The 11,964-nt window shown below is 41.0% G+C and overlaps 1 protein-coding gene across 1 annotated transcript; it reads right to left on the bottom strand.

The window, feature by feature from the left end:
• Window positions 1-261: 261 nt before the first annotated feature.
• tmem51a (transmembrane protein 51a) lies at window positions 262-7,737 on the bottom strand. Its single transcript, XM_080444724.1, has 3 exons — window positions 7,589-7,737; window positions 3,226-3,670; window positions 262-2,847 (listed from the first exon to the last, which is right to left on the bottom strand). Exons 2-3 carry the CDS (start codon window positions 3,645-3,647, stop codon window positions 2,439-2,441), a joined length of 831 nt encoding a protein of 276 aa, XP_080300850.1. The 5' UTR covers window positions 3,648-3,670; window positions 7,589-7,737; the 3' UTR covers window positions 262-2,438.
• Window positions 7,738-11,964: the final 4,227 nt, after the last annotated feature.

Genomic DNA, 11,964 nt, shown 5'->3' with positions numbered 1-11,964 from the left:
ATGGAATGTACATATTTTCACTGAGGCCACACTGAGCATTAGCAACTGTACAGTATGACGACATTGCATTCATCAGCTATACATTAACTAAGAGGTGAACAGTAACCAGGTTGGAAAGTACAGACGTCATGAAACTATTTTACATGAACCATAAAAGCCAATCAGGGGTTACAGTATTACCATCACGATTCACGACGCATCAAATGCTGCCATCAAAACAAATGACACCTCTGAAATAAAGGTTACAAAGAGAAACGGTAATCATTTTATTTCGCAGAAAATATTCAGGAGATAACTCTGTTCATGTTTGCTGTTGACAAAAATGTATCGTTTTAACATAAACATGAGAATAGTGTCAACTGAGCAATAGAACATGTAAGGAGCACATTTTCACAGTAGATATAAAAGAAATATAAAACTTGTTTAATATAAAAAACGATAAAGGAAACTGACAACACTAATGACTGGAATGAGTGTTGATTAGATTAAAACATTAAAATAAAATTAAACTTTTTACTACATGACAGATACATGATTGCCTATGCCCCCAGTACTACTCAACATGATGAAGTATGAACAAACAATGTGGCAATGGCAAGATGAATCAACTTCAGCAATTTACAAGACTTTGTTTGACATATTCATGCCATATTTAGCAATAAAAACACAGCTTGTTGTGCCACACAACAAAAGGGGAACAATACTTGTTCAAACTGGCAATGTTGGAGAAGGGGTCATCATTCCAATCAAGCCAGAAGGTGCTCATTTTCCTCTGCGTTCAACTGTCCGTTCCTACATACCATCTAGGAAGAAGGAGCTTAGAATGATTGACACGCAGGCACCCAGATGAAGGAAAACTAAGCCAGTTCCTGGGAAGCCCCTAAAGGCAGTCTCCCTTCTCTATCTGTCCATTCTCTGCATACTCAAAGTGCATAGTACTGTGAGTCAGGCTATGTGGTTGAGAGAACGGTGACGAGTGAGTGAGTAATGGTTGCCCTTATCCAAGCCCAGCTGCTCAGTCAAAGAGTCTTTCTGTTGCTCATCTCACACCAGTACAAAAGCAACACGAGAGAGAAGAGCACAGACTACACTGCTGCCTTCACATGCAAACTCCCTCTCACCATGACTCCAGGGCAAAGGCTGCACACTGTTCTTGAGCCCCCTTGTTTGCTAGCAACATCCTTCAGGCTCCCTCAAACTTCCTATGTAGACCCAATCCGAAACACAGAGAACAAACACTGGCACGGCAACGTGTGGCTCAGTCATAAGGTCTTTACTGAAACGCCTAAAGGTGAGAAGAGCACTGTAATGATTCTTGATAAGAAATCATTCCTTTTTTTATTTGGTAACGTAATGTATCACTACCGTTTGTTATGACAACCAACACTAATGCTGCGTTCAAGACAAGTTGGAGCTTTTTAGTTTCACAATGGTAGGAAACCTTCCTTCTAACAAACAATACAAACATTGCATAATTACAGATCCTATGTGTTAAAAAAGTAAACAATAATTGAAAAATGCCACTAACCACGAAGGAGACGATTCCACCGTGTTTTTGTTGCAATGATATCAATCGTGACCAGGACCAGGTCGAGGAAATCAAAGCTTTCTGACCTAAAAGTTGGAATTGGACTACCATTCAATATACAAGTTGGAGGTAATTCTTTAGGGGTTATGAACCGTCTTGAACCAGCAGCATAAGGTGGTAAAACCACAAAGGGTAATGTTAGTATTGTCCTCTAATTCCTGTGCTCATCCTGACATGACCACCCACGTCTTCACCACCATTACAACAATACCAAGTTGCAGGGAACACACACACACACACACACACACAGTATACAAGGAAGGGTATTTCTGTGTCTCAATATCCTGTTCTCGACCCAGCATAACCAACACACGTCACTCAACCCAGCATAACCAACACACGTCACTCATGTTGTAGCCTTTCCAGATGCCTGGCGAACCACAGTGGGTATAAGTGAATCACTCCTAAGTCTTCCAAGGTAGAAACACTGCACATGGTGTTGGTGTAGTCCCTTCATGGAACTATTGACCCACACATGCTGTTTGCATTTACAGTACATCCACACACAAGCAGATATTCTCACTATAACCCCTTTGCAAATGATGTTGACAGCACACAAAGGCTGACAGACAGATGACACTCATGCTGGACACTCGGAAGATATGCATATACCCTTAGATACTTTGACATAGGAGATGATTAGGATTTGGTTCTCGCTTCTATCCGATGTGCTTTCTTTTGTAACAGACAAGTACTGTATTTACAAAAGTATATGGACTTTATGCATCACAGTTAGTGAGTATTCACTATCCAGTAGCTAAGTTTGTCCAGCAATGCTGGTGTTGTCCAAGATATCCAGTGAGATCCAAAAGGTAAATAAATGTCTTACAAAACATGTTTGCTATACACTTCAGAGAGGCACCACCTTGTCCTCATACTGTGGTGGTGGAGTCAATGGTTCTATACTGATCACTGATATTGGCTGAGAATTATCCTCATTCTTAACGTGCATCTTCTCGGATTTAATCCTACGGATCTTGAGGGGCAGGAGTTTGCGGCTGGCTTTCGCAGATCTACTGTGATTAGATGCAGACGCAGCAGTACCCGGACCAGCTGCGGCAGGAACGGGTTGCGACCCGGTAGGGGCCTGACCTTCTGGCCCTTCAGTCTCGTACTGCACCCCGTCTACTTTGACCAGGTCGTCATAGGAGGGCAGCTGGACAGAGTTGTGGGGGTTGCTCTGTCGAACTGGGTACTGAGCGCTGCCCACTGCTTCCTCGTAGCTGGGCACAGCGTAACGCTGAGCCCGTTCCTGAGGACTGATCATAGAAAGAGATATAGTAGAGACACATGAATATTAGCTGTACCCAAGTGACCGGGAGATGGATTCATCATGCATTCATTATAAATATATTATCAAAGAAATATTAATACTACCGGTAAGTAAAATGCATATTGTCGCTGTCGCTGTTTTATTGCTTTTTTTTACTTGCATGATGAATTACAGCATTCGTTTCTGAAAAAACCTGACGAGTTGAAGTATGGAGATACAAGGTTTCTACACGACAGCGACAATATGTGAAAATGTCGATGCTTTCCATCAAGGGATGAAAACTAACTAATGCAAAAGAAGCTTTGGATGCCACACATCAACCAGAACTGATACCACAGAACATGCCATTAGACAGTTAACTCACGTTTCTACTTCCTCCTGCTCCTCAGCCGCCACTCCGGGTCTTCCCTGTCTCTGTAGCCACTCCTGCTCCCGCTGTTTGTTCCTCATACCCAAACACATGGACAGTAACAGCATGACCACCCCCGAGCCCACCAACACGAAGGCCACATAGGAGGTTTTATTGCGGTTGATAGGACTACCTCCACCGGGCTTGCCGCCTTCGCTCCCAGGCCCGTCGGCCACGTCGGCCACACTCCACACGATCATGATGATGCCAAGGGCCACTACCCCCACCCCCAGCGCACATAGTGCATACTGGGAACCTGAGTTTCCACTGTCACTGTTGTTGTTATTGTTATTGTTGTTGGTGTTGTTGTTGTTGGTGGTGGTGCGGGAGCCCACGTTTCTCGTGACGTTTGAGGGCAGGTCAACGCTGGAGCGCATTTTGGTCTAGTCCCAGTCAAAGACTGTGGAGAGAGAGAGAGAGAGAAAGGCATGTAGGCTAGTGCAGGTTCAAACAAAAATAAGATAATACTGTGTGCCAACTGCTTACCAGATGTGTAGATGTTTCAAGTTTATTATTGTTTTATTTGATGATAGGGACGATAGGGTGGCCATAGCGGAATAAGTAGAGAGGCTCAGGGGCCGCCTTGGAAATAAAAGGCCCCCTGTTCACGTCCCAGCCCCGCAGTCTCAAAGTGTCCCTTAGCAAGGCTCCTACCCCTAACTGCTCCCCGGGCACAAATATACAGTAACTGACAAATATCCCAACAGGATAATTATTATTATTATTATATTAGTTCCAGAGTACAGAGTTTATAGATTTAGCAAATTTTACGCTCTTCTCCCTAGTTCGGTTTTACAATTGAAGGAGTTGTTTATATTGCCTTTGCAATCACTCAAATTCCATTCCCTGTTCAGGAACAAATGTTCCCTTTAATTTGAACCGTCTGACAGTTGAAGAAATAACATTCAATGTATGCCAGGATGTAAACTGATATACCGTCTACTCCGGCACTCCCTGCTCATCCCACCTCTAAAGCTAGCTGTGTCTCCCCCAAAGGCTTGTTTATTTATGGGAGTCTAAGGCCATGTTATCAATGTAACTACTTGGAAATTCCTAAGTGAAGGGCGTGTCTTAAGTAGTACAAAAAACGGTTACAGCACTTAGCCCTAGACTTGGATGTTACTCAATGTCACTGTAGACATTTTGAGGGAAGATAAAACAAATTGTGACTGACTAGGGCGTGGCTTCACGTGGACCTCGGACTTGGTGGTCTATGACGCCAGTCATCTGTGACGTATCGATGACGTATGACATGCCTCGACACCTGGGCAATGTGTCAGCCTCTTGGGCTCTGTGCATACTGCATAATTGTAATCCCGGGTTTCTAGAAGGTGGCATACCCGTTTCCTATAGCTTTATTCGTGGAATGCCCTACCAAAACCCATTATAAGATCTCCACTCCATACCCAAACTCAAAACTAACCTAAAAGAACGTCTGACATTAAAATACAAGTGAGCATAGTTTAACTCCATGAACACCTTGGTAGTAGCATCCTCTGCCCCTCCACCCCTCCTTTCATTATAAATATACCTTATGATGCTACCGTAAGCAGGTTTTCTACCAATATGCATTGTAATTATTATACATATAACTGATGAACCGAGTACAATGGACCACAATGGAAACAAGACCCCTGGGGCTTTTTGTGTTATACTTTTAGCATAACCTTTGACTGTACTACATGTACTGTTAACAAACTTGTTAATAAAGTATTCAATCAATCAATCAAAATTGTATTGGCTCTGCAGCTGATTTTGTTTCCTCTTATAGATAGATGGCTTGGCTGTGAAAAAGGCTAGCCGATGACGTCATCCATACCAAATTAGGAGAAACAGAGCTCCACTGACTTCCATTATTTAAAAAAAGTTAAATAATATTTCAAAAGGTATAGAACATAATGTGAACAAATGTTGAGGGATTCTAGTTTACGTTGACCAATTTGACAGTGTGGACAGAAATTTGGTGCTGATCAGTTTGCATAATTAGCTCTGGACAGACACACGGACAACACAGACCCTCTTAAAGACGGCCATCTCTTTCAGAGCCATGCAGTAAAAAGCCATTCTGTGAATTACACCACAGATGTAAAGCAATGGTTTTATGCAAGTGGTTGTTGTTGGTGTATTATTATTATTATTATTATTACTACGTGCTGACTGACACAGATGTGTGACCGTACCCTTAGGATTGTGGGAAATATTTATCCATGACATCGTGAATTAAACATGTTTTTCTTAAAACTATATATTGACTACATCACTTTTTTAAATTTACCATACTAGTACGTGTAGCTACCATATTCCTCTTTGTGCATGGCATCTCATCTTTGTGTATTTCAAATATAATATATCTGTGTAAATAACCAATTGCAGCATTTAGGCTTAGCAGTGTTGAAGCAGTATGTGCATGGCAAAACAGGATGGAGACATTTTCAATGCAATGTGTCACAACAGATAAATATCATACAAGCATGACTGTAGCAACAAACAAGCTCACATGATAGTGTACGTCCATAGCATTAATGTAGCCCAACTCTTTTTTGTTTAGTTTTTAGGATAATGATTAAAGGCAGACCAAAATCATCCACTGATTTACACCTGTACACCTCTGATGTGACAAATAAACAGTGATGGAAGAAGTACTCACATACTTAAGTAAAAGTATCAATACTGCAATGTAGAAATACTCTGTTACAAGTAGAATTCCGGTGTTCAAAATGTACTTGAGTAAAAGTACAAAAGTAATGGCATCAAAATATACTTTAAGTACCAAAAGTAAAAGTACTCATTGTGCAGAATATATGAAAATATTTTTGAAAATAGTATCAGCTATTTTCAAATGGCCCAAATATATATAGGGCTGAAGTGGTTAATGTATGTTTTGTGATAATCTAAATCTGCAAAGTAACTAGAGCTGTCAAATAATTGTAGTGGAGTAAAAAGTAAGTACAATATTTGCCTCCGAGATGTAATGGAGTAGAAGTGAAAGTATTGAAAATACTGAAGAAAGTAAAAAATACCTCAAAATTGTACTTAAGTACAGTACTTTAGCAAATGTACTTAGTTACTTTACACCACTGCAAATACATCTGATTCTGATAGGACTACTCGTGGAGTATGCTTTAGAAAAGCACACAGATTCACCTCTTTCAGATCTAGTGAAAGCCTTCTCTCATCATATAAGACATACCTCGCTGAAGAATGTGTGGTATGATGCCTTATTGGTTTAACTCCACCCCCTCTGTGACAACTGGGCCTATAAACTGACTTAAGGGACCGTTAGCCAACGGTTTAAAAAGAAACAAAGTATGCAAAATTACCGCGCAGTATTTTATAGGATTGGGGATGTCTACTTTGTAAGATTGCATACTGTACATAATGCATATAAGCATAACTATTTATGTGTTGTAGCCCAACACATTTAACATGCAAGAATGGCCAGATCACTGAGTGCCAGTGATGTAAAGTAACTATAACTAAGTATATGTACTCAAGTACTGTACAACTTTGAGGTATTTCTTTACTTTACTGGAGTATTTACAGTTTTCAGTGCTTTTACTTCTACTCCATTACAGAGGCAAATATTGTACTTTTACTCCACTACAATTTTTTGACAACTTTAGTTACAAGTTACTTTGTAGATTTGGATCATTATTACAAAACATACATTAACCACTTCAACCCTACATACATTTTTCGGCCATTTGAAAATAGCCAATCTACAAGCACGCGAGTACTTCTAAGTATATTTTGATACTTTTGTACTTTTACTCAAGTAAATTTTGAATTCCGAAACAGAGTATTTCTACATTGCAGATTGCAGTATTGATACCTTTGCTGTAAGTAAAATATGTGGGTACTTTTTTCCACCACTGATTTATGTGTTTACCGACACGTTTTAACATGCAAGAATGGCCAGATCACTGAGTGGTTATTATACTAGCTAGACTTGAAGATTTGAATTCCAGGACAGCTGAGCATACCATAATACCTTATGTTGGGGATTGTGGAAGTAATTATTGTCTCATATCCCCGGCTGGGTCCGGGACTGCAGTTACAGGCCTATTCATAAAAACAAACAGCTTTACTGATGCCTGGAAGTTCAGTCACCCTTATTGCTAATAGGTTAACTGTTTTCACGTGTGTTCCCACGAATAATTAAGTTCCTGAAATCACAGCCAAGACCCTAAAAGTTAGTATAAACTGGCAAACTGCACATAAAGAACGACTGTCTTGCCCCTCGTTTATCAACGACGCTACTCTCACACAGTGTTACTTTGTTAACGGTACATTCGCGATGTGCGGGCAGTTTACTCACCGTGGCATTATGTCCAGAATATCCCAGAGACGTCGTTGAAAGTAACACAGCACGTCTCTTCAAAGTAGAGAGGATTCTTTCGCTTCTTTTAAGACGACTAATACAAAACGTGAAGAACTCTCAAAACCCTCTCACACTTTATTGGTAGAATCAGGAACTTTCGACATCGACGGATGACCCATAAGAGGAGGGAGGGAGGGGGCAGACATACACCCACCCTGTTAACCCTTTAGGAGAAGAAAATGTGCCCATTCATCATGATGCCCAAGATATTCATACTATTTGTCTTGGATGATTGATGATCGATATCGGTGGTGAGGGTACAGTAAAGGTCCTTGCACACTGGTGCGTCTTTTCGTTGCGTTTTATTTTTTTTCATTGTTTTTTCAATTTTTTTCATTGTTGTAAAAAAAACGCAACGAAAAGACGCACCAGTGTGCAAGGACCTTTACGGTGGGCACTAGGGAAATCTGGGCACCATATTTTTGGGGAAGACTGGGCACTAGGGAAGAGTGGGCACTTTGGGGTGGCGAAGAGTGGGCACTATGGAAATATGGGCACCAGGAAGACTGGGCACCGGGAAAACTGGGCACTAGGTGCACTGTCTGTGAGATTGAATACTTTATTAACAGCAAATCTACAAGCGCACAACGCCTGCATAAAGACAGCATTTCCGCTGTTTTGCCTAAAAAAAAAGCCTGGGTTTCCGAGGCTAACTTCTATCAGACTGTCAGTTATCAAGATGTGTAGCCTACAGTCAGGTCTTCTTTCGCAGTCTTTCTCCCTCTCTTCTCTTTCACTGTCATGCAGTGCACATTCACATGTGCAAAAGACTTGTTAGAGCTAGACTGTGATGAAGTTCTGTTCAATCTTATTCCTATTTTAATTCATAAACTATATATAGCACATTTCTCAACAATGTTACACAGTGCTTTTACAGATATTTCTTAACTGCAAATAAACTCTTATGTTGTACTATTGATCTCATTGTTGTGTTGTATTTGGGGGTTTAGAGAACAGTGGGTTAAATATCTCTTACCAACAACAAAGCAGAATGCTATGAAAAGTTAAAAAACACTTGTGGACACGGATCCTAATTCAGGTGCCCAGTCTCCCTGGTGCCCAGATTTCCCTAGTGCCCACTCTTCTTCACCGCAAAGTGCCCACTATTCCGGGTGCCCACATTTCCCATGTGCCCATTCTTCCTATTGCCCAGTTTTCCCTAGTGCCCAGAATGTTTTGGTGGCCATCTGCCATCATGTTACCATGGTGAGTTCAGCTGCCCATCCATCACTGACAAAGCATGACCGGGAAAGCACTAACAAAATAACTTCTTGTGAATACTGTCCGACACTATAAATAAACATGCTTAACAGACGCAGACTGAATCTTATACTTTCCTTTGTAAATAACTTTTCTCTGAACAGGACAAATGTATTATTGTTTTTTATTTTTTTGTATGCCACCTAGGTCAGGATGCATCCACACAAATGAGAGCAATGAGCATTCTGGAAGAGTGGGTTATTAATTTATCTTATAAGCAACAATACTTTAACAGCTGGGGAGTTTAAAATGCTTTGGACTGATTTTCTACTGTTTTAACATTATCATCATCTTCTATAGCAAAGCAAAAGCATAGATTATGAGAGAGAGAGCAAGTATTAAAGGAACAATTCACCAATTTTCAACCTATCTTCATGTAATTGGTCCTCATGCTCATTATAAGATGGCACCATGTCTATTTGGTCGTCTCAGAGGACTGTGGAGAGTTCAGAAATCTGCCGGACTTACCAGTGACATCATCAGTAGACACAGGTTAGGACATTTCAAACAAGATGTTTTATAATTTTTAATAGAACAATGGCTTCTATTTCAGCATCTTAACTTTTCAGGAAGAGAAAGGCTGAGGTTTCTAATAGATTGGAATCCCCATGATATCATTGATATATAACCTAATGACTGGATGTTATGTTGACCTGGAACTGGAAGGTCTATTGTGTGTACTGTAGAGTACTGGGAGGTTCTCTTCCTATGATCGTTAGCACAATTCCCCCGGTGGGATTAATACATTTGTTTTGAATTCCCTTTTCAGGTGCTCCCTTTGCAACTTTCTCACACACACACACACACACACACACACACACACACACACACACACACACACACACACACACACACACACACACACACACACACACACACACACTGTTTACTTTCCCACAGATTATTGGTTGGTTATCTAATAATAACAAGGAATATAGCTGAGTCTTTGCAGCCAGGCAGTATCTATGTCAAACTAAACTGGAGAGTGGGATAGTTGTGGCCCCCTGATGTTCCCCTTGGCAACACAACAGGAGGGGAGAAAGCACAGTTAGTCAGGGTGAGGGGACCATGTACAAGAATAGACAATCATGGCAAAGGGAATCACTACTACACTGTGTGGCTGCTCCACACCACCATGATTTCACAATAATGTCATTGAGTCATCAGCTCTCCTAGTATCAATCACTTCGGCTCTGGCCCAGGTTTACACCTCCACAACAATACTGTAAAGCGTCCTGCTCTCGTTAATGGTGTCTTCATCATCTGAGTGCATGACACACATCCCAGAGAGATATAGCTGATAGCTGTCTGTGCTGTGTCTGGACAGCTCCAGGAGACAATTCTGGGTGGGACAGAGATGGGTGGTAGATTTGAACCAATAATGTTTTTAGTCTGTATTCAAATCAAATGTTATCTCAGCAATCAGAATGAGTTACGGTAAGTGAAATTTAGATAACCGTAATTTCCCATTGCCTTACAAAACGTAATGTTAGGTTGCTGTGTTTACCCTGAATAAATAACTGTGTTAGCTACAAGCTGAAGTGCCTTGGAATACTTATTTTTAAATTAATGATTAAAAATAAATATATAAAAAAGGTTGCATTGATAATGCTTGTGCATGACTATGACAACATAGCCTACCGTTTGGGGCATTTAAGTAATTGTCTTATGCAGGGCTACTTCGCATATTGTATGTGCATCCAAAGAATAACCCTGCTAGATCACCAACATTACAAGTAAAAGCAATCTTTAGGAATCCAAGGGTCTGATCCAAATACTAGTTTTCAAATAATACTCCTGTAAGCACAAGAAATGGAAGACAAGACCTAAGAGGGTAAATTATATTGAACACGGAACAAAGATATGGCAGAGGGAGCATGAGGTATGAATGGGAAACACCAGGTACTTCTTCAGGAAACTGAACATTTACAGGAAATGACAGAAGACAGGGAGTGACTCTGTCACTGACACTGTTACAACACAAAACTCACCTATCATTAGTCACTGTTATCTTTAGCGTGTTGCGTGCAGTTCTGGTTATGACACATATTTATTAATCCACTGAACTCCAGTCCAGGTAATGACCAGTTTAGTTTTTGTGGGGCTTTTGCCAACACACCTACACCACCGTACCTTAGTTTATCAGTAATATATTTCACATCCTTGACCTTGAGTCCTAAAGTCCATCATGCGATCAATGAGTTTAGCCATTTTAGAAAGCGGGACTGGCCAACAACAAAATATTTGGCCGTTATGGTGCACTGATGGCTACAACCTATTCAATTAGCGCACTCACTGAGCACATCATTCTGATGTCCTGGATTGGACCTGTGACATGGGATCTACAATATGTCACATGCAACCAGCCATCTCTGTCATTTGTTTCCGGTCTGCCTCCAGTGTATTTTACAATACAATCAGAATTGCCTTGAAAGCTGTTTCCTGTAGCTGTCCAGACACAGTTATCAGCTATATCTCTCTGGGATGTGTGTCATGCATGATGAAGACCATTAACGAGAGCAGGACGTTTTACATGATTGTTGTGGAGTTGTAAACCTGGGCCAGAGTCGAAGTGACCCAGCTGAGAGCTGTACGATGATTGTTACTAGACATATTGTGAAATCATTGTGGTGTGGAGCAGCCACACAGTGTCGTAGTGATTCCCTTTGCCATGATTGTCTATTCTTGTACATACAGTACATGGTCCCCTGACTAACTGTGCTTTCTCCCCTCCTGTTGTGTTGTCAAGGGGGACAGCAGGGGGCCACAACTTTCCCACTCTCCACAAACCAATAACTGTGTCATCTGTGGGAAAGTATAAACAACTGGGATGACAAAGCAGAACTTGGATAACTTTGTGAAACAACACACAGTAGAGTAGTCATTCCCGTTGGCACATAAAAGCATTATGGTTATGAATATAAATATTTACACACACACACACACACACACACACACACACACACACACACACACACACACACACACACACACACACACACACCCCTATCTCACAAAGACAAGTGTGACAGGGCAAAAGTTGAGATGTCATC

This window comes from Gymnoscopelus braueri, assembly GCF_963280865.1.
Source record: "Gymnoscopelus braueri genome assembly, chromosome: 12".
NCBI classification, from domain to species: domain Eukaryota; kingdom Metazoa; phylum Chordata; class Actinopteri; order Myctophiformes; family Myctophidae; genus Gymnoscopelus; species Gymnoscopelus braueri.
Note: the sequence above shows the minus strand (reverse complement) of the source record. Positions and strands in the feature narration are given on the sequence as shown.

What these genes read in the sequence shown, in the direction of transcription:
- tmem51a (XM_080444724.1), bottom strand. Translation starts at nt 3,647, where the DNA reads ATGCGCTCCAGCGTTGACCTGCCCTCAAACGTCACGAGAAACGTGGGC. An exon ending in GAGCAGGAGGAAGTAGAAAC is followed by an intron (nt 2,848 to 3,225) that starts GTGAGTTAACTG and finishes TTCTATGATCAG; the next exon opens with TCCTCAGGAACGGGCTCAGC.